General features: G+C 40.8%; 2 protein-coding genes across 10 annotated transcripts in view; one reads left to right on the top strand and one right to left on the bottom strand.

Moving 5' to 3' along the window:
* Positions 1-7,075, top strand: part of DTNBP1 (dystrobrevin binding protein 1) — a 182,459-nt gene extending 175,384 nt beyond the window's left edge. For all 6 annotated transcript variants that reach the window (XM_073331953.2, XM_073331954.2, XM_073331955.2 and 3 more), the window contains one exon: positions 1,550-7,075. In XM_073331953.2, the coding sequence (XP_073188054.1) occupies positions 1,550-1,803 (254 nt within the window). In that variant the 3' untranslated portion in view covers positions 1,804-7,075. The remainder of the gene's footprint in view (positions 1-1,549) is intronic.
* The window catches only part of JARID2 (jumonji and AT-rich interaction domain containing 2), a 307,495-nt gene continuing 287,504 nt past the window's right edge, over positions 3,350-23,340 (bottom strand). For 2 of the 4 annotated variants that reach the window (XM_073331950.2, XM_078851607.1), the window contains 6 exons: positions 20,901-21,006; positions 16,671-16,853; positions 11,136-11,266; positions 8,859-9,042; positions 6,033-6,140; positions 3,350-4,851 (listed from right to left, as the gene is read on the bottom strand). In XM_073331950.2, the coding sequence (XP_073188051.1) occupies positions 4,678-4,851; positions 6,033-6,140; positions 8,859-9,042; positions 11,136-11,266; positions 16,671-16,853; positions 20,901-21,006 (886 nt within the window). In that variant the 3' untranslated portion in view covers positions 3,350-4,677. Of the gene's footprint in view, positions 4,852-6,032; positions 6,141-8,858; positions 10,655-11,135; positions 11,294-16,670; positions 16,854-20,900; positions 21,007-23,340 lie in introns of those variants that run through there. The other 2 variants (XM_073331951.2, XM_073331952.2) reach the window with 2 other exon arrangements.

The raw sequence follows: 23,340 nt of genomic DNA, 5'->3' as shown, positions 1-23,340 counted from the left end.
CTTGGGTTTCCACTTTGGCCCCCCATGCAAGGTGGCAGGGCTCAGGTTCATGTAGTAATTTTTGTTGTCAGAAGGGGGTTGCAGTGCCATGAAGTTGGAGAACTCCTGCTTTAGAAGATTAGTTTTGCTGTACTAGTCCACTTCATTCCAAAAAGTAAAACAAACTCATGGGTTTGCAGTTCAGTTACTGTTAAGTGGGTTATACTAAAATGTTCCCGTAAAACACAGAGCATTATTTGAGGACAATGGGAGATTGACTCAGACATGTGACAAAACAATTAACAGCACTTCTCCTCTCTCTCTCTTCCACCTCCCTTTAGAGTGTTGCTTGGGACCAACATACACTATTACATTAAAATTTGGAGAGCCTAATCATGTACTTTAGCCCCCAAGCAACACTTCCCATCCTACAACCCTCCTCTTGCCCATTGGAAGAGAGCTCTTCCACAATAACTGTCAACCTTCCTTGTTCTATCCCTCTTTTCTTATTTAACTTATTGAGTTGTCCTTAACCATCTACTGGAGACTTACAGATAACTGCAGCTAAGGCTTTACCTTGGGGAGCTTGAAGTATTAAATGGTGAAATTCTGCTGCAGACTTTAAAAATTGTCAGCTCAAAAAACCCCTCTCTGTAGGAAGGGGTGGAGAGGAAGGATAGCTTTGTTAAGCATGAGACTGGCAAAGCTGGTAATCAAACCCAGATCTCAAAGACTTCCTCTGACACCGTGGATGAATCTTAATTCCCCATGTGTGAATACTACGGTCTTTCTTTCATCCTTTGTCTTATGAGCATTTTGGGGCAGAGACTGTCTTTAGTATAAGGAGGCTCTCATCCTAGGTTTGGGCTACACAGGAATACTCAAAAAAGCTAATCTGAATGAACTAAAGCTGTGAATATAAACTGCATTAAACTCCTGTGTTGACATTCAAACCAAATTAAGGCCCCTTTTAATTCATTTCAAAGCTATTCAGAATTAGTGTTCCAGTGTAGATAAACCCTTGGTCGTGGCCTCTTCCTGCTAATGCAATACAAACAGTAAATTGTTTTGCAGTAGATGCAGAAATCTGAATTGGCTTTGGTCACATATACCAGAATCACTAACCGTTACAGGGAGAATTGAAGGGTCATCACCAGCAACCAGCACAAAGTTCAGCTGTGACTCTTGCTTAGTCTCCCTACTTGATCTAAATTATCTGCATGATTTAGACGGGGAGAAACAATTTCTAAAGGTGCTAGGACTCAAACCACTTTGGGCTTTACAGACCAAACTCTCTATCTTAAAGTACACCTGGAAACAAATGGAGAAGTGCAGTCCATAGAGTGGATGTGTAAAATGCCTCAGTTGTGGACCACCAGTTGGCTTGTCAGTCATTGCATTAATGGCTCTGTGCTAGTACATCCAGGCTGACATGTTAACCACCCTGCTGAACAGTGATCCATTTTAACATTAAGAACAGCATAATCAGCCCCCGTCAATATCATACAGACTACGGCTCAATAGATGGATTTAATGGGTTTGTTTTTTTTCCTTTCCTTACTTTTTGAAGGGCCTGAATCCAAAACCTGTCAGAATGAAATAAGCCTTCAGGTTCCAAGACAGTCTGAATTAAGGCAAAAATTGTCTTCATCATCATCAATCTGGACTGACTCTGCCAGCCAGGATACCAGTGAAGTAGGAGAGTCTCCTGTTATCCAGTCTGATGAGGAGGAAGTTCAAGTGGATACTGCCCTTGCTGCTGTAAATAGTGAAAGAAAAGGTACTTCAGACGTCAGTGATGAAAGTGACTCTCAGACTGTTTGAATCCTAGCACCATATCCTCTAAGAATGTTTGACTTTTACATGAACAAAGCACTCACCCATGGTGTAGAAATTAGTTAACTAATCATGAAAGCCAGATCATTATTAGTCTATAATATTGCCAGTCGTGGATATTTTTTTTTAATTGCCTAAACCACTTACTTTAATAAAGTTTTGAGGGTTTTTGGAGCAGTCAAGCTTTGTATATACTGTGTATAGAACTAACAGGGAGATTGCATACTTTGACTAATCTTTAAATTCCTTAACACTGATCTCACAATGTTCCTTATCTGCATGTTTGAGCTATGTAGCTGAATATAGAAGATTCACCTTACATACTGCCTAAAACATTGATGCGGCAGCATCCGCACCCCCACTGTTTTGAATTTATTGAGGATAACTTTAGCTACAAATGAAATAAATACTTACCAAGGGATGGGAGTTGCACATTGAAATCTTACCCTTCTGCTGGAGCAGCCATCTTAGCATTGTTATAAGCATGCTCCTTTTTTTAAATAAAGTATTTCTATCCCAGCCTTGTCTTCCTACTTATACCAAAACCTTTTCTGCAAGTTCATTTTATAATGGGTATTTTGGGAGAATCATTTAATGATTAGAAAACCTAAGCATGCAGCTTTTGCGTTTTTGCTAAATCTGCTGTTCTACAGTAACTTCAGTTTGACCACATCTTGATAACAGGGGGGAAAAAATGACTGCACTGTAACTTAACTCAAAGTTTGTATGAGGTCTACATAAACAGCTGGGTGTATCTGCCCTCCTTGAGGCCTAAGGAGCCTCATATCAATATGAAGCTGCTCCTGCACTGAGGGACAGGGAAATCTAGCCTGAGGAAGCTAAAAATAAAAGGTGACTGGCAACAGACAGATATTACCTTCCAAAAGACTCTCCTTCCTGGTAGTTAGTGGCTTGGAAAGAGGTAGTCCCCATATCCAGCCCCCTGGGAACTGGCCAGTTTCCTAAGGATTCAGCTGTTTTGCTTGCTTTTTGGTAGAGTGTTTCCTGTCTTAGCACTGTGGAAATTAAATCTGGAAACAATCTTCTGCATGATAAGTTAACTTATTTCAATTTAATGAATAAAAGTTTAACCCCTTCTTAAAAAAATAGCTCATTTCACTCACTCACCTCCCAGAAGACAGACAAAGTGTCCAAAAAAAGTTTTGTTTTTATTAAACCTTGTAGTACAAACCTGAAAAGTAAACAAAAACTGGCAATAAACAACATGAAGTCTTTCCTTACAAGGAAAGAGAGCAGAGCAGCGCTAATAAATTAAATGTCAAACTGTAAGCCATTGTCAGAAGTTTACTGTCAAGAGGGAAAAGTACACAGCAAGGCCATAAAAACCAGACAACCACATTTAAAAAACACTTGACTCTGTTTATGTTATTGTTAAATATTCCAAAACAGTTCAGTCTTCTGCAACAACAACCAACAAATTGTATTATAGGACTTTCCTGACAGTCACCACTGGCAAGCTCAGTGCAATATGGGTAGCTACGGTATTGTTGAATTCAATTATGAAACAAAACAGTTTGTGAAAACATTTTCCCTTTTTTATTCCACACATACTGTACACACAACCAGAAAAGGGCAACAGCTACTCCATTATTATTTTTTGTTGTTGTTCAGTGATGTAAGCAGCACTTATAAATGTTACAAGAAAAACCCTGTAAGCATCCAATCCAACCGATGAAGAAAGTGAAACGTAAGGCTTTTCTTCATCTTGTCTCTATACCACCCCACCCCCCACCCCAAGAAAAGGCTCAAGTATTTAAAACAATTTACAGGCATATATACAAAAGATGTGATTTTTTTTTGTTACACTATGAAGAGAAAAAATAGACAAGATGAGAGCAAATGCATTTTCACATTCAAAAGAAATATGCAGACCTGCTAGTGGCTCTAAATGTGATCATATAATGAAAAATTCAAAACAAAAAATTAATGCTGACTGTGTAGAGATGGGGAAAACAGCAGTGGAATGGAAATGGAATGTTAGAAAGATTGCACATCTATGACAAAGAAGCACTTATGGCTTCAATCACTTATTTTTTTAAAGGATGCTATTGAAGGGTTTTTGATAAAGTAGCCAACAGCACCAAAAAATAACAGAATGGATTTCCTAATGAAATCAGGCACAGTTTTCCCTCATTTGACTCCCTCAAGGCAGGCAGTCTTTTTTTCCATCTCTCCCCCACACCCACCCCCCCACCCTCCCTCCCTCCCTCAAACAGATGCATAGTGATGTGCTGGTAAAAGAGAACATATTTACTCCGAATCTCCTCATTTTGCTTATGGTTAGGAAACAAAGTCCATCTTCAGCTGCCATAACCTCCCAAAGAAAGTGTGTATTCTCCAATTTAAAAAATTACAAAACTCATCTTGCCTGTGACAGAATAAAAGACAGCCAAAAGTAAAGCAATTTCTTTCAAGTTTTGTTCCTATCCCTTTTCTCTCTAGAAAATCTGCTCACATGACTGGAGAACAAATTATAAAACACATCAAACTTTAACCTATTCAAAAATGGGTTAAAAGCCTTTTTTCACAGTTACCAAAAAAGGCTTTTTTCAGCCATAGGGACAGTACAAATTAATATTTATCAGCCCCCTTGCCGGTTTTAAAACAGTGAACATACAGCAGTTTAAAAAAATTTGACTGCTGTATATAACTATCCTAAGTACAAAAAAAATTCAACAGTTTAATGCTAAAACAAAATTAGTTCTCTAAAACCAGAAGAAAATCTTCTTTAGAGCTAGTGCAAAGACAGCTTGTATTCTACAGCAAGTACTCCAAACTATGGTATAATAATTACAAAAAAATATATATAAATCGACAAAATGAGTGTTGGCATCTTCAGGATTAACTTGAAGCACTTTTGGATGAACTGGAGGATGAAAGCCTAGATGATGGCACGTCGACTGTTGCTCTCTTACGAGGTCCTCTTTTTGGTGTAGGCTTGCTGATACAGTTCTCGATGTTGCCATTTTTACCAGAGACTTTCCCACAGAGATTGACTAGACTGATTATTTGTTCCTGTTCAGAGAGGGAAAAAACAACAGAGTTAGTATCTTTTTTCCCAGCTGCCTAAGATACCAGTTTTAAAAGCAACCCTATTAACAGAATCCTGGCAGGGATGTTCTGTTCAGTATCGTAGAACTGTAAGGGTTGAGAAGGTTCTCAAATGATCCTAGTGGCTGCTCAGCCGCTCACCAAATTTAAAGACAATAGTCTGAAAATGAAAAAGGAGACACTGCACAAAATGCCAAACTATAAATACAGTAGTTTGTCGAGCATCTGGCAAGAAAGACATGAGTAGCACTGCGCCCCAGGGTGCAATGCCTGGAATGGGGAGCTGAGGCCAGACCCACAGGTCAGGAACCACCACAGCAGGCTCACTCTCCAGTCCCCTCATTGGGCCAGGATTACTCACTCAAATTTGAAGTTACGCTACCCCATGATATTTTCATCACAGTGCTGAATCTGCAGCCCTAGCCATGTGTTAGAAACAGCTGAAAGGTCAGAGTCTCAAAATGCTTCGGACACTGAAAGACTGATTACACAGAGCTGCTCCTGCCACCCACAGGTCCTGCTAACAACAAACTACTACTTCTTGATGTGTGAACAAGTACAGCTCCCAAAACACCCCCCCCCCCGCCCAGCAGCCTCTCTGCTCTGCTGCTGCCATTGTTAATCTTCTGTTCTCCAGGATCACACCTAAACTACTGAATCGCATTGTGCTGATTTGGTTTCTAATTTGCCTCAAATCACTACTGTGACTCCATCCACCAACACTACAAGATTACCAGTAAAGTTTCAGGCTGGCCTCATGGTAAGTCAAAATTTACTTTAATTTAGTGAGAGCTTGTATTGAAGTTACTGTAAACTGACAAACAAAAGTACATTATAATTACAAGGGTCCCAACCCAATAAACACCTGCCCCCGAATACTCTCCGCCTTTATAGGTGACGACTTACAGCTCTCCTAACTGATGTGATCTTGTATTTTCTCTTTTTACTTATAGTGTTTTTGATGGCCAAAATGCCAACAATAAGCATATTCCTGCTGTACCAGAAATTGCATGCAAGTTCTCCTGAGTACTTGGAGCCTCTGTCAGACTAGGCAGGAGCCAGGAAATAAGTCTAGGCTCAAATATCCAACTCTGGAGGTCATCTGGCATCACCAACCTCAAGAATGCAAACTATATTGTACAGACCTCGTCATAACGATACATCATTTTCAGTCCCCGACACGTCTTCTGTTTTTCCACATGCCGGAGGGCACATTCCAGGCAGAAGACAACATTTTCATTCTCCTGTACGACCTAACAAAAATACAGATAGAAAACATTAATATGATTCAAATCACAGTCACATCTCACACACGTGGTATACCCAAAATAGGGTTTTTTTCTGGGGTGGCGAGCAGGAGGAGAGAGGGAGACTAGAAGAACTTGTGCTAAGTGACTGGAGTAGGTGGGATAGCCGAATTAATACAAGGACAAAGTCTGTGCTGACTTTCTTCTCTTCCCCTCCCAACTAAGTATTTATTTGAGTATTTAGCCATCATCGTGGACAAATACCAGGTCTGTAAGAAGACGAGGAGGTTAATGAATCTCCCTGGTTCCAGGGAAAGAATACAAGTCTGAGTGATTTGCTGCATCCACTGCTGAGAAAAAAAATGTTCACAGGTGCACCTGCTGCCAAACCACCTTGAGATATGAGCTCATCATAACCCAAGGCCTGCTCAGCGTTTGAATGAGACCCCTCCACTTCAACTGCCCTGCTCACCCAGTGCCCCATTTCAGCATTAACGGATACTGGTCCGTGGCAGGTGCCAGTCTTTGAGATGAAGCATAACAGAAGACCTGGCCATCTGAGGGGTTTAGCTACACTAGAGCCCTTCTCTCAAGAGGGGGCTGCCATGAAATTCTTTACAAATTCCAGTGTGTGTTTACATTGAAGCTACTTAAATTCCCCTTGCAGTTCCAACAGGATACAGCAATGTTCACACGTCCTATCTTAAACCCTAGGATACTAATGCTTTGTGGTGTTAAACTACAGATGTATTCTGCCCAGGGGTGGCAGAGGTATTGCTGAATACAGGATATTGTTGCAAGTTTCTATGGAATCTCTCTGGATGAAAGGTGCCACAGAATTTTAAGATACTGTTAGGAGCTGAGCTGCCTTGACAAGGCTCTGAGGGCAGCACAGCCCTTCGTTACTATATTGCATGCCAGAGGCAGAAGGATAAGCAAGAGATTAATATGAAGGATGGGATGAGCTAAAGATGAAGGAAAAAGTACCTACTGCATTTTGCATACTACTAGCAGTCTAAATAATATACATAAGAAAAAACCAGCAGTAATAATGAACAGACACAAGCTATATACTCTGAGTACACAGCTCTGTCAGCATCTTACATTTAATTGTCACAATTTCTTGCAAGGCAATTCCTTTGAACAGTAGTTCTACCATTAATTGAAACCATGTCTTGAATGGGGATAAAACTGGGGACTGCTTTTAAATACAGTGTAACACCGTGGTTCTGCTCTGAAAAATAACTAAAAAACAGCACCCTAGGATTCCCTATTTGCTGTCTCTCTCCAAGTTCAGATAAAAGTTGCTCAGTTTGAAAATAAAACTATCACTGTACAACTGCTAGCCCTGCTGGCATCTGAAAATCAGCTGGGTTCTTAATTAAATTAATAAAGATTCTGCAAGACAAACTCTTCCCTTACTTACACAACCTCACTGGCTTAAATGAGTTAAGACTCTGGCCCTGTAATTGGAACTTAGTTCACAAAGATTCCGTTGCTGACCCCTGAACTAAGAGTTTAATCAGTTGCGCTCTCTCTCGGAATTACAGGCTATACAGGTGCTACCCAAAGAATATATATTTTTGTTGTTCAACTGAGCTACTGAGGTGGAATATGGGAGATCTGCTGAGAGAGTAATTTTTTGCATGGTTATTTTTCAGAGCAGAATAAAGCCAGTTCAGGCTAACTCTGCTTAACACGGTTTAGCCCACCAGACATAACCAGTCCTTGTCCAGAGGGAGTTTAAAAATCCAACATGTTCAGCCTAGGAAAGCTCATTTTTAACAGCAACAGGCTGTTTAATTTCCTTCAAAGAAACCAATCCAAACAAGGAAGGAGGAGAAACAGAAAACTTGCTCAGATCTGGGGTTCAGCCCAGTCCTAGGACCCATAGTGTGGACGTTTGGCACTATTTAGTGATTTTCTTTAAGTCCTACCTCCTGGAATCAGGTGATTACATGAGAAACACAGCTTAATTTAAAAACCATCATCACCACCTTAAGTTTATCGCTCTCGGAGTTGCAGAGAAAAACTTGAGAATGTGACATGAATGCACCCTAAGGGCTCCAAACCCCTACATTTATTTTTTAAAAACCTCGGGTTTTTTAGCCAATCACATGATTTTTGAATACTTGCTTGGCAATACTGAGTTTTATCCTAACACAGATAGTCAACCTCTCTTGCTGACTCAGTCAAGGAGGAGGAAGCCGAGCTGAGGTTTACCCTTTGTTCACCAGGGATTAGTTAGCAACCCCCAATTCAAATTCTTTCTAGGAAAATGAAATCTAGACCTTTTTTTGAGTGTGACTCTTGGTATTGTAGTATATGATTTTGCAGCTGCTGGGCTACATTGTGTGTTAGTCCACACACAAGGGATATAAATTCTAGGGCGCACTGGCATGTTGTGCATTAACTTGTACATGGCAAATCTGATGGAGGGACAAAAAGTTCCATAATGCATGTTAACACAGTAGTGTTTGAAATAGGACGATAGTAATGTGCAGTCGGGAACTTTCAGCGCATACCAGCAGGGTCCACATGGGCCAGTTAGCATGCAACATGCTAGTGTGCACTAAAATTTGCACCCCTCTAGTGCAAACTAATGTACCATGAAGAGAAGCCCATTGTGTCTGTTTGTCTAACGCTTACAGTTTAATAGAAACCAGGCTGAAGCAATGTTTACTGAGTCAGTAGTGCTATAGGCATACTAAGGGTTTTCCTCACCATAGAAAGGTAACATAGGTGCTGGCAAATCTGACACCTCCTCTCCGACGTCTCTAACTGCAACCACTTTCGAGGCTTTTTCTTTCCATCCACCCCCGAGCTACTGCTGTCGTGGCTCCCATAGCGGGCTGAAGAATGGAGGCCTGCCTCATAAAGCTGCCGCCGCTGCCTCAGTTCTGTGTCCCTGTGAATATTTTATGAAGTTAGCAAGCTGGCACCTCCCATGCAACACTGCAAAGCTATGCTCAGGAGATCTCATACAATGATCGCCATTGAAACCTTTATCACACAAAGCCAAACCGTTTGCGTCATCTCAGTGTTGGTGCTATTCCCTAGACCTGGTACGGGAAATGCAGCCAACATCACAGTAAGACTGGAGGTGCTTTTGCAGTCAGAGATTTTAACAGCAACCATTGTATCAAACCAGTGGTTCTCAAACCGATACATAGATCCTTGAGACAGCAGAGCACTGCCTGAAAGTCTAGAAGGGAGCTGCTGGCTCATGTGAAGAGCCAGGAGTAGCAGCTAACATGCCTGCCCTTCCTGAAGTTGCCAAGAGCCACCATGAGGAGGAGCCACTACTGCCAGGAGGAGTAGCATAGCTACCTTCACCAGGAGGTGGAGATGACCCAGGGAGCTCCAGCCCTTCAGGAAGGAAAGGGGGAGCAGGCCCAGTTCTTGTGCTGAAAGACAAAGATCTTGCTGTACACCCAGGGGAAAGAGAAGGGAGACCGCATTTGGAATGAAGACTGTGTGTAAAAGAAGGCGTGCAACACCTCCTGCGCTGAGCTGTGCGGCATTAGAAGACAGCAGAGGGTGGGTCTGAGCTGTGCTTGAGTGAGGAGAGGAGGTCTGGAATGAGCTTAGCAGCTGGGAGGGAGAAGACACTAAGCACAGGTTCAGAGAGAGCTAAGATATTGGGGTGGGGAAGGGGCAGAGGCCAAGCTAAACAAATGGGAAGATTGAGCAATCAGAGGAGGCAGCAAGAGGCCCAGAACCAGGACAAACAGGAGACGCTAGGTTTTTCTACACTGGAGCTAGGAACGTGCCTCCCAGCTGGATAGACAGATTTGTGCTAGCTTCACTTGAACTGGCATGCTGTGACTAGTACTGTGAACATTGCAACTCCAGCGGAGACTCGGGCTAGTAACCCAAGCTCAGCCCCAGGGGATCAAGTGGGTTTGAGAGCCCAAGCTGCTGCCCGAGCCACAACATCCACACTGCTGTTTTTAGCATGCTAGCTCAAGCAGAAGTAGGGCTACTCTGTCTGCGCAGGCTGGGAAACTTGCTCGCAGCTGCAGATTAAACAGAGCTGCGAGAGTTTTGTTTTGTTTTTCACATAAGCAGGCACAGGAATGACCAAGATCCTCCAGAGGATCCCGACCTCAAGAAGTTATCCAGAATATGAACAAGTTTGAGAACCACTCTGATAACAGTCAACATGGCATTTCAACAGCAAGCACTAACATTTTTGTTCCTCATTGCACAATTGCAGACTTTCTTCCCTTCAAGGAAAAAAAAATGCATGTGGATGCTATTAGTCCCACTGGGGAACTGGCTTCAGGTAGCGTGTTCTAGCACACCTGAAAATAAATTTCCCTCTTGTAATTCACTCTGAACACTAATACAAATAATTGTGTATGGGGTTTTTTTTCCCCCTTAATCTGGAAAATTTCCAGTGACATATTAATATTAGTTTGTTAAATACAATTTGTAGATTCCAGACATCTTGATTACTCGATGTACTACGACCAGCACTACCCAGTTGTCACAAACTTGAAAGATAGGTAGCGATGCTACATGGTAGGGAACAAAAGAGAAGATCATTACATCGGAAGCCAGCTGACATGGTATCACGTTTCCTTTTCCCCCCTTCTTAAACCTTCCTACCTCAAGAGAAACCCTAAATATGGTTCCTTAATCACTGTAGGGAGAAAAAAGGAGTTTGAAGTTATTCCCATCCAACTGCTAGTGCATGACACATTGCCACCAGTACAGAAGCTCTTGGTTTGCCCTATGTAAAAATACTCTATAGCTGTACTATATAAACCCTTTGATGCTACAAAAGGCATATTATTTTACAGCAAGTTATCCTAACCACTGGCACTCTGGCATCAAATACAGCCAAGGAAGTTTCTTCTACACCTGGCTGTACTCAAGCAGGTTTGCTGGGTCAGTGACTGCTAGATTTGACTCAGATTGTTACTTAAACTGTGTCATCTTCAGAGTTTCTCTGTGAAACACAGGGTACGTGAAACAGACTCCTTGTTCTGTTACCTGAGCTCTCCAAGAAGTGCTGATATTGTAGTGAGAGTCGGTCCATTTTCCTTTTTTGCTTCTGCCGTTGCAATCTGATACAGCAACTTTTCCATTGAAAACGGTTTGGCTATACGTCGTCGCTTCATTTCCTGAGTTAACAGATTTCCAAGTTAGTTCTTGAGTAAAATTAAATGAAAAAAATAATTTGGATAAATTTAATGCAGAACAAAGTTAGATTTTTATCTTTTTTTAAAGCTATATGTTTCCTGTTAAAGAGCTGTGAATTATGACTTCCTGCATCTGATCTAGGTTAAGCAATGTGACAGAACAAAACACTGAAGCCTAAACCTGGCTAAGGCAGAGAAACAAACGTGCTACAAAGGTGCCATGGAGTGTGTTCCCTACAGAGAGAGTTTTATATACCTTCAAATTAATGCTCACCAATACAAGCCATTGAGACAAGAAAAGTCTCAGTAAAACATAATGCTCTTTACAGCTAAGAAGCCAGTCTTCTAAGATTTTTTGTTACCGATTTTTTCCTTAAATTTATGAGTACTTTATTGTGAATACTGAATATTGTTTCTAATACTGAAACAAGTACGTCAGACAAAGTCCATCTAGGACAAATTCATTCAGATAAATAAAATATTTAATAAGTATTTGGCAGATACTCCAGTGCCAACTGGCTTTCCCCATATTTCAAGCACACATCTTTTTAGAGACAGACAATCATATTCAATTAGCAGGAAGGACAGTAGGTATAGATGTCAAGAAACTGAGGAAAAGAAAGACAGAGAAACAAATCACAATACTACCTCCTGAAATCAATGGGAGTCTTTTTATTGACCTCACTAGGATCTGGATTGGGACCCCTATGACAGAATAATGCATAATCCATATTGGTTCATCAAGCCAACAACCTCTCTGTATTCCTTCCTAAAGACTCATTTGTTCTGCAATGTCGACTCGAAGTGAACCAAACCAATCACTTAAATATTCCTTCCTTTGAGCTCCCCAGGACGGTCAGTATTCCCCATTTCTGTCTTTTTGGGCAGGGTCTGGCTTAGTTTTGAGTCTCTTACAGCATCAAACATATTGTTGGCATTTAAGAAATAATAAATACAAAATAATGAATAGGAAGTCAGGTAGGTAGCAGAATGATGAACAAAGAGTACCACCATTGCACATGCATATATTAATGAGCTGTGCATATTTTTAATTTTTTGCACAGAAAGAAGCTTCTGGAATGTTGCTGCTGTTCCCCCTTTTGCCCACCAGAGGACACTATGGCACTAGAACACAGCAGCTGCTCCCAGCAGATAGTAAGCTCTGCAGTTCCGCCTTTTGCCCACCAGAGGGCACTGTGGTGGTAGAGCACAGCAGCAGCTCCCAACCAGCTAGGGAAGAGAAAGAGCCTGCCTTCTTTGCAGTGCCAGCCTGGCCAGGAGATAGGGGCTATGGGGATGAGGGTCAGACAGGGGCTCATAGGAGCTAGTGGGGTAGGACAGACTGGGACAGGGGCTGAATGGGAATGGAGGTGCAGGGCCACATGGGCAAAGTGGGAGGGAGGTGCAGAGCTACAGGGGGAAGAGGGTGGCTGAATGGGGGCACAGACACTTGGGGACAGGGGGTAGGGGTGAAGGGACACATGGGGATGGGGGAATGGGTGTCTGAGTGGGGGTGGAGGGACACATGGATGGGGAGCACAGACATATGGGCATGCAGGGGCAGATGTGCCTCAGCCAATGGGAGAGGCCTCAGCCAAGGTCTGAATGCAGGAAACTCCTTAACAGTCGTTCTCTGCCCTGATAAAAAACCTGTTCCATACTTTTCACACCCAGGCTCCTTCCCAGCAATATACTTCCCTCTCCCTCAACTTCTCCCTTACATCTCCCTCCCCCAAGCCTTTGCTTCTGAGAGGTGCAGAAAATATGGTTCCGTATTGTAGTTTAAATGAATCATTACTCCAGAGTTCTGTATTAATTTGCCTAGTAAAGAATCTATGTCTCAAAAAATATTTTTTGAATCTTTTTCATTGTCTGTATTGTTACAGACATACTTGTTGAAGGTATTTTGAAATAAATGACCAAAAATAATTGAAACGGGTGGGATTATTTTGAGAAATAAAATATGCAGAATTTGAAAATATTGTGCGCAGATTTTTTTTTTATTTACTTTTTGGGGGCGCAGAATTCCTCCAGAAGTAGAAGAGGAGTGCTATATCAAATCACAAAGTTGACAGGAGTTCTAATGTTACTGAGTATGAGAATGTCTTGTGATGAATCTGTGATCAGAAGGCTAATTGGAAGTTGCCATTTGATGGCTAAATCTTTTCCGTATCTCAGTACAGGCAAATTTCCTTTTCCATTTTGCAATAAGGGAATGTTTGGGGTTTTTTCACTGTCTTCAGAGAATCTCTTTCATAAACAGAGAGTGATAGAACAACATTTTTAAGATATACAGTAACAAAGTTGGCAAGATCTAGGCCAAGAAGGCATAGCTTAAAGGAGACTGCAAAACAAAAATGGAAAGAGAATTAAACCCTGTTAGCTGAATGTCAAAAATACCTGTTAGAATTAAAACCCTGTTAGCTGAATGTCAAAAAAAACCTGTTAGAATTAAACCCTGTTCTCTGAATGTCATCACTAGCCAATCTATGGGGCAATAAGAAAATACAGGTTAATTTCATTTTGAAAATTATCCTTCTCTGTCCTACCCTCCTAAGCAAATGCTCTTGGTACTTTCTCTCTCACTGAAAGTACCCCAGAATGCACCATTCTGTGACAGATCAAATATTGCAGATTGCCTGGTTAAAGTAAGACTTACTATCTGGGATATCTTAAGTGAACATGGAAACGCCAAAATGGTCACACAATGCAAGTGAAGAGAAAAATGTTTGTTAAACCAGGTTCTCTGTGCTGGAGTCAAAGTGCAGTTGGGATGAGTGGCATATAGGTCGTTCAGATGCATCTTGGATTTTCTTAGGCCTATTCACATAGCTCATGGCTGTGAAAAATGTCGCGTCCTCTGTGATGCAGCTAGGTTGACCCCACTGTAAACACAGCTAAGTCAACAGAAGAATTCTTCCATCAACCTAGCTACTGCCTCTCAAGCAGGTGGATTTGCTTGAGTGACTGAAGAACCCCTTCCAGCACTAAGGGTCTGGGCTACAGTGACATAGCTGTTATGCTGCAGCTGTGCCACTGTGGCGCTTGTAGTGTAGACATACCCTTCGTGAGCTGATTGAGTTCCTCTCTGTGGTGACAGAGAAGCTGACAGATTTTTCTCTGCTGGACATTGGAGGAGAAAGTATTAAATGTTTTGTTATTTAGCTACTGGCAATATCTGTTCACCCTGTGAAACATATTTGAGTGGAAAGGTAGTAGTTGGTTCAAAATGGCAGGTTCAAGGGTAAGACTGCAGTAGCCTCAGTCTGGGAGGCTACATTTAAATTGGAAAGAGGAGAACGATAAGATAGAACCATCAGAAGTTGTAATTGATCTGCGTCTGATGGAATGACAGTTCCACAGATCGTTGCTGAAGTATCAGCCCTAAAATGCGTGGTTTGCAACACAGGAATGTTACAAGATGAAGGGCTGGACTTTAAATACTTCGTCAGCCCATGTGACAAAAATTTCTAATAGACTCTTCTCTGTCTGTGCCAAAATTTCCTTAAATGCAATCTGCTAGTTCAGAGAAGGACACTGATTGTTATCTCAGGTTCACAACAGCAGTCAGATTAGTCAAACATGACAATCCAATTCCTAATCTGGAATTTCAGATTTCCTTAGAAAAGAAATCTCTGAGGAGTCAAGCCAAAATATAACATGGAACAAGCGAGCAACACTATACAGTGCAATACATATAAAATAAAATCACAACAGCTAATAATAAGAGCAAAGTCAACATGTAATCAAAGCAGATGACAAACTATCAATGTTATTGTCCAGAATTGTAAGAAGACTAGACATGCATATGGCTGTCAGTCAAATCATTAACTACCTGAAGGAGGAATTTGGATGCCTACATAACAGAACTCTAAAAAGCACAAAGTCGGTCTTTGAAAGTATCTTTCCTCAAAGTGAAGGAACCAAGGAGGAATTTCCAGGGCTTAAAGGGGAGTTGAGAAGGTAGCATGGTTTGAAGCGGGGGGGGGGAAGGGGAGAGAGAGAAGAGGAATAGAGGTTGCCAAGGTTATATTTTGATATAACTATATATCTAGATTCTTTTAAAGCTTGTGAAAGATATAACATCAGAATCCAAGGTAGGTTATCACAGTTAGAATCTGTTGAATTTTCAATCAAGTTATATTCATCCAGTGCCAATCTCGTTAATCAAAAGAAACTGTTCTTCAGATTTTGGGACACCAAGCAGAGATTTTCAGTCATCCCTAAATAAGAATCCCTATCCTTTAGGACACTGGCTCTTTCACAACTGACAGTCAAACGCACGCTTAGGAAGACTCTTTGTATGTAGAGTTTATAACAGTCACTAAAGAATATAAAGGGTAAAATTAGGATCCTATTCCATCCACATCAAAAAAATGCAACACGGCTTTGATCTTACCACTATGTTACTTTAAAAATCTGTTTAATGTAAAACAGACTTGGAAGAATACTACTTACCGAGAACACAAAAGAACTCAAACCTGGTCTGGACAAATGAAACTTATTGTCTGATCGTCATGCTGCTGTTCTCAAATTAAAAATGCTGAGCGTACTGACCATTTGACTTGAGGCTGAAAATGAAAATCTGTCCTGGCTTATCTGTAAATGCCACCAAAGTACATGTGCAGCCGATGTTGCATTTCAGGGAAGGAGGTAATTAGTAAAAAACATTCTTGCCCCCCAAAACTGACTGCATGGAGGCCAAGGAGAAATTTAGCTAAGCAGCATGCTGGGCATGCACGTCAGCTATTTGTTTCCGCAGTTCAATGGCATGTCACTCAGAGGTATGAAAAGGATGCAGGAAGCTAGTTTTACTTTCAGCTTCAGGTCAGATGGGTTGGTCAGTCTGCCTAAGAATTTTAAATTCAAGTCAAATCAGATCAGCAGCTAGTTGCTGACAAAGGGTCGGTCAGACAGACAGACAGAGACATAATGTAGCTGTAAAAACTAATTGATTTTGCCTACTCCTCATCCCCCAAATTAGCCATATTTTAATCAGATCTTTATATTTGAGATTCAAATTGTCCTTCGACAAGTTGCCTGAAACAAATCTAGTAAGCATAATATAATATACTGTTGACAGCTCATTAGGAATTTTCCAAAGTGTCCTTGTGAATGACTACAACTCTAACTCCAAACTAAACTTGTGCCATTTTCAGACTTACACAGTCTTTGGTTACCACATATTAATTTAGGATTATTTTCTGGAGTGAAGATATAATTTTAGTGTCCCACAAATGTCAGAAATAGATATTTTAAAATAATCTGCAAATCCTCTGGAGTTATATCACTGTGTACTACGCATGCCGGAATGCTTGATTTGCTGACTTTTTAAAGATATCGACAGGGTTATGAACCCATTTTAAACTCCCATATTTCACCTTACCTTGGCAGTTTTAAAACCCATACTTGTCCACTGGGTGGTAGCAAAGTGCACTGTTTCAGAAACACTGTAGCCACAACACACTTTAGACACAAAAGATCCTGGAAAACAGACCACAAACTGCCCACTCTGCTGTACAGTACGATGCACCTTGATCCCCTCTTTGCATAAGACCTCTGGGGAGATCTAGAGAGAATAAAAATATGAGGAAAAGTTTGAATCCTTCTTACAGTTAGATCCCCTCTTCATTGGGCACCACCATGCATTGCTTGCTATGGAAGGGTGATCACATGTAATACTGACATCTCATTAATTTTACCTTCTCCACCATGCCCAATATGAAACACGGAATTTCCAGTGTCCAGAATGTCAAGTACTGGGGGTGAGGGTACAGTTCCAACAGTGAGGGCTTTATCTGAAAGTACCGCTTTTAAAATGTCAATTGCCAACACCTTCATCCGCATTACATGAAAACATGGTGTGATTTAAAACAAATAACTAGCAGGTTTGGTACTTCGTGCCACTAGTTTTTCTTTACAGAAATACAGTTCCCTTTGTTAAAGTAACTAAGCCATTCTAAAGACAGTCACAGAATAAATCTGCAGTTCAAGGTCTAAGCAGATCTATTTTATATATAAAATATATTTAGCATCTAAAAGCATATTATATTACATGCATGGTAGGTAAGACATGTTAAACACTGAAAGCTAAGAACAGTTTAAGGAATTTACTATTACACAGAATTCCTGGTTTCAATAAACAAGGCCTAGAAAATATCAACACACCTGAAAAACACCAAAAATTAACCTACTACTCCTCACCTATCCTTTCCCAGTTTTACAACATCAAAGTTCCCTATTAATGAATGGCCAAAAATTTAAGATTGGCACAGAGCTCCAGGTCAGCGTAACTTACATCCTCAAAAACGTAGCTTTTTAATACAACATAAGAATGGCCACACTAGGTCAGACCAATGGTCCACATAGCCAAGTATCCTGTCTTCTGACAGTGGCCAATGCCAGATGTCTCGGAGAGAATGAACAGAACAGGTAATCATTGAGTGATCCATCCCCATCATCCACTCCCAACTTCTGACAGTCAGAAGCTATGGATACCTAGGGCATGGGGTTGCCTCCCTGACCATCCTGGTTAATGGCTGTTGATGAACCTATCCTCCATGAACTTACCTAATTCTTTTTTGAACCCTAGAGACTAACCAATTTATTTGAGCATAAGCTTTCGTGCGCTACAGCTCACTTCATCGGATGCATCCGATGAAGTGAGCTGTAGCTCACGAAAGCTTATGCTCAAATAAATTGGTTAGTCTCTAAGGTGCCACAAGTACTCCTTTTCTTTTTGCGAATACAGACTAACACGGCTGTTACTCTGAAACCTTTTTTGAACCCTGTTATACTTTTGGCCTTCACAACATCCCTGGCAGAGAGTACTACTGGTTGACTGTGCATTGTTTGAAGTAGTACTTCCTTTTGTTTGTTTTAAACCTGTTGCCTACTGATTTCATTGGGTGACCTCCTGGTTCTTGTGTTATGTGAAGGAGTAAATAGCATTTCTTTATTCACTTTTTCCACACCAGTCAAGAATTTATAGACCTCTATCATATCCCTTAATTATCTCTTTTCCGAGCTAGGAAGTCCCAGTCTTTTTAATCTCTCCTCATATGGAACCTGTTCCACACCCCTAATCATTTTACTTGCCCTTCTCTGTACATTTTCCAATTCCAATATATCTTTTTTGAGATGGGGTGTCCGGATCTGCACGGCATATTCTAAGTGTAGGTGTACCATGGATTTATATAGAGGCATTATATTTTCTGTCTTGTTATCTATCCCTTTTCTAATGGTTCCTAACATTATCATCCTTTTTGACTACCCCTGCACATTGAGCAGATGTTTGCAACCAACTATCAACACTGACTCCAAGATCTCTTTACTGAGTGGTAACAGCTAATTTAGACCCCATCATTTTGTATGTACAGTTGGGATTATGTTTTCTAATAAGAATTACTTTGCTTCTATCAACATTGAATTTCATCTGCCACTTTGTTGCTCAGTCACCCAGTTTTGTGAGATCCCTTCGTAGCTTTTCGCAGTCTGCCTGGGATTTAACTATCTTGAGTAACTTTGTATCAGCTGCAAATTTTGTCACCTCACTGTTTACCCCTTTTTCCAGATCATTTCTGAGTATGTTGAACAGGTCTGGTTCCAGTATTTACCACCACCATTATTTACCTCTCTCCACTCTGAAAACTGACCATTTATTCGTACCCTTTGTTTCCTTCCTTTTAAACACTTACTGATCCATGAGCGGACCTTCCCTCTTATCCCATGACTGCTTCTTTTGCTTAAGAGCCTTTGTGCAGGACCTTGTGAAAGGCTTTCTGAAAGCCTGCGTACACTATATCCACTGGATCAGAAGCTGATTTAACCGATAGGTTACATACCACAATTAGTAGTTCTGCAATTTCATATTTGAGTTCCTTCTGAACTTTTGGGTAAATACCATCTGCTCCTGATGACTTATTACTGTTTAATTTATCAGTTTCTTTGAAAACCTCCTCTAATGACACCTCAATCTGAGACAGTTCCTCAGATTTGTCACCTAAAAAGAATGACTCGGATGTGGGAATCTCCCTCACATCCTCTGTAGAGGAGATTGATGCAAAGAATTAATTTAGTTTCCCTGCAATGGCCTTATCGTCCTTGAGTACTCCTTTAGCACCTTAATCGTCCAGTGGCCACACTGATTGTTTAGCAGACTTCCTGCTTCTGAGGTACTTAAAACATTTTTTTCCTCTTAGTCTTTGGCTAGTTGCTCTTCAAATTCTTTTTTGGCCTGCCTAATTACACTTTTACACTGGACTATGCGCCTTTCTATTTTCCTCAATACGATTTAACTTCCAATTTTTAAGGGATGCTTTTTTGCCTCTAACCACTTATTTTTCTCTGTTTAGCCATGGTAGCACTTTTTTTGTCCTTTATGTTTTTTAATTTGGGGTATGCATTTAATTTGAGCCTCTATTATGGTGTTTTCAAAAAGTTTCCATGCATCTTGCAGACACTTCACTTTTGGGACTGTACCTTTTAATTTCTGTTTAACTAGCTTCTTCATTTCTGTGTAGTTCCCCTTTCTGAAATTAAATGCTACTGTGGTGGGCTTCTTGGGTATAACCCCCCCACCTCCGGGGATGTCCAATTTATTTATATTATAGTCGCTGTTAACCAGCGGTTCAGCTATATTCACCCCTTGAACCAGATCCTGTGTGCCACTTAGGACTAAATCAAGAATTGCTTCTCCTCTTGTGGATTCCAAGAAGCAGTTATTTAAGGTGTCAAGAAATTTCATCTGCATCTCGTCCTGAGGTGACATGTACCCAGTCAATATAGGGATAGTTGAAATCCCCCATTTTTACTGGGTTTTTAATATTTTTGTAGCCTCTCTAATCTCCCTGAGCATTTCATAGTCGTTATTCTGGTCAGGCGGTCGATAGTATATCCCTACTGCTATAATCTTATTAGTCAAGCACGGAATTTCTATCCATAAAGATGGTTCGCTTTTTTTTTTTTTTAAACTGCTTTTTTGACAAAGCACCCAGGAAAAAAAGCCTATTAAATTTTCATTTTTAAATGCTTAAAATAGGAAGTTAGAGAGACAACGGAGGTTATATATTTTATTGGATCAACTTCTGTAAGTGAGAGAGACAAGCTTGTAAATTCAAAAGCTTGTCTCGCTCATCAACAGAAGTTGGTCCCACCTTGTCTCTCTCTTATCCTGGGATCGACACAGCTACTGCACCACTGCATACAGAAAACAGGAAGTAAACAAAGGAGCTGAACTGTAAGTACCCGTAATCATCTCATATCCATGACGGACATCAGGGACAAAAGACAACAGGGACTCATCTGCCATGACGGAGACTTCATTCATAAAAATGTTGGAAATATGTATATTTTACATGTTTACATGGATTGTGGGTACTTTTGAAAAGAATGGGCATTTACTGCCATGCAGGGTTAACCTTTATTTCAGCATTCTGTAGAATTGGAAAATACTGGAAATATTGTGTGGTAAATGCTGCTGCAGGTGGCAAGGGTCCAGACTTTACTGGCAACGTTTTTCTTTTTAAAATCAAAAGCAATAACATTTGTGAATTAAAAATCCCACCCTTCTGATTAGCATTGGATTCTCACAGATACAAAACAAAATTCAACTTACCATTACATTGCTTTCAAGCATTTCCAGCCCTGGAGTGCCATTGGCTTGCAGCAGGGTATGTACCACATCATCAAGTTTGTTCTCTTCCGCAGCAGGAATGCAATACCTGTTTATTTAAAAGAGAAAATAGAAAGAACATTTACTATGTAGTAAATGGTATTCCCCAACTTGTTCAGTAAAGGGAAGGATTGACCAAATCCACTCCAAAGTGAAAAGCAAGTGGAAAAAAAATTAAAACAGCCCCCCCAGCTGTTTTGGCAAGATACTTCAGATTCATGGGAAGTTATTTATTTGGACTCAACCCTATAGTATTTACTATAGTCAAAGGAAAAGAAAAGGTTGAAATGATTACAAGCTATCCCCAAAGCAGAACATGTGACAACTCATTACTCTACAAAATCAGAGAGGAGAGAATCAGTAACATCCTGACGTCTACAGTAGCCAGGATATCAGCGATCAGGTTGTCATCTACTCAGCACCTACACTGCATACAGTCACACTAAGCCTTACTTTGAATGACTATATTTGTTACATATGCTTAAACCAACTTACAATGTAAGCCACATTTTTTTCTTTAATAAAAACAAACGTTCATGGTCCCAAATCAGTAACAGAATACAGATATTGGAACTTACATTAGAAATATTGGATTAATAAAAGCAAAATATTCCAAGATCTTCTTCCTTCACTTACTTGACAAGTCTCAAGTTCACCTTTCCTCCTTTTCCCTGCAACAGAAGCCATCAAATGCCTAAAACACAGCAGGCAGCACAGGAAGAGAGGTTTAAACTGGGTGCTGAATTACAGGCATCCCATATTCTCTCAGCTCCTCCCATATTTTGCTAGCCACCAAAGTGGAAAAATTACACACAGTCCCATCTGTGCTCATGGCCATTAGCGCTTTCCCAAGCAGAAGTGGCATGAAACACTCTAGGGATATCTTAGCTAAGTTTTATGCAGCTGGGGAACTGCCACTGTGCAGGCTGTATAGGTGTGATCTGGCTTATGAATAAAGACTGGAAGGGAAGTAGTAGAGACACATACGCTGCATGGGGAGAGGGGAAAGAAATGTAGAAGAGAAACACTTCTCAGTATTATCATGATCATTATATTGCAGTAGCACCCAGGGTTCCCAATCAATGCCCCCTCATGCTATGCACCATATACATGTAATAAAAGGCCAGCTCCTACTTCAAGGATTTTACAATCTTAGTGTAACACAAAAAAGAACAGGTGGAAAACAAACAGGGAGATGGACAAGATAATAGTGAAAATTATGTTTGGTATAACAGACAGCTGTCTTGGCGCACCACTATAGAAATTTACCAAAGCATGCCTACCACAACCCCTCCTTCCAAAGAAGCATGGCTTTCCTGCCATTTAAAAGAGTATTAGGAATACCCAATCTCCCCACCCACAAAAACTCCCAGGCAAAACTGAAATTAAAGGTGTGAGAGAGATGCAGGAAATGTGATCAATGAAATTAAATGCATGAAAGTTGAAACACCTGTGGTGAAGGAGACAAGCTCAAAAATGGATGATTTTTAAAAGATCCAATTTTCCTTCACTTAAACGTGCCTTAAACGGGGGTGGGGGGCGAAGAGAGCAAAGTCCGTGCGGGTTTACCATTCAACTATGAGATTTCAGCTATATGCTCTCCAATTTCTTCTGGGCAAAAAAGCCCTTGGTGCAGGGTTTGTTTCCTATAAGGATGGCTATATGGGATCAGACCAATAGTCCATCTAGCCCAGTACCCTGTCTTCTGACAGCAGCCAATGCCAGATGGTTCAAAGGGAATGAACAGAACAGAGCAATCATCTAGTGATCCATCCCGTCACCCACTCACAGCATCTGACAATCAGAGGTTTAGAGATACCCAGAATATGGGGAGGCATCCTTGACCATCCTCGCTAATAGCCATTGATGGACCTATCCCCCATGAACTGATCTTTTTTGAACTCTGTTATAATTTTGGCCTTCACAACATCCCCTGGCAGAGAGTTCCACAGGTTGACTGTGTTTGAGAAGAAGTACTTCCTTATGTTTGTTTCAAACCTGTTGCCTGTTAGTTTCATTGGGTGATTGCTGGTTCTTGTGTTATGTGAAGGGGTAAATAACACTTTCTCATTCACTTTCTTCACACCATTCATAATTTTATAGACCCCATAACATATCCCCCTCTTAACTCTCTTTTCTGAGCTGAACAGTCCCAGTCTTTTTAATCTCTCCTCACATGGAAGCTGTTCCCCATCCTTAATCAGCTGATTTGTCCTTCTCTGCACCTTTTCCATTTCTAATGTATCTTTTTTTGAGATGGGGCAACCAGAACTGCACGCTGTATTCAGGGTGAGGGCATACTATGGATTTATATAGTGGCATCATGATAGTTAATTTCTGATTATCTATCCCTTTCCTAACATTGTTAGCTTTTTTTTGACTG

Source organism: Lepidochelys kempii, chromosome 2 (genome assembly GCF_965140285.1).
Source record: "Lepidochelys kempii isolate rLepKem1 chromosome 2, rLepKem1.hap1, whole genome shotgun sequence".
NCBI lineage: Eukaryota > Metazoa > Chordata > Testudines > Cheloniidae > Lepidochelys > Lepidochelys kempii.
This window is presented reverse-complemented; position numbering and strand designations above follow the sequence as displayed.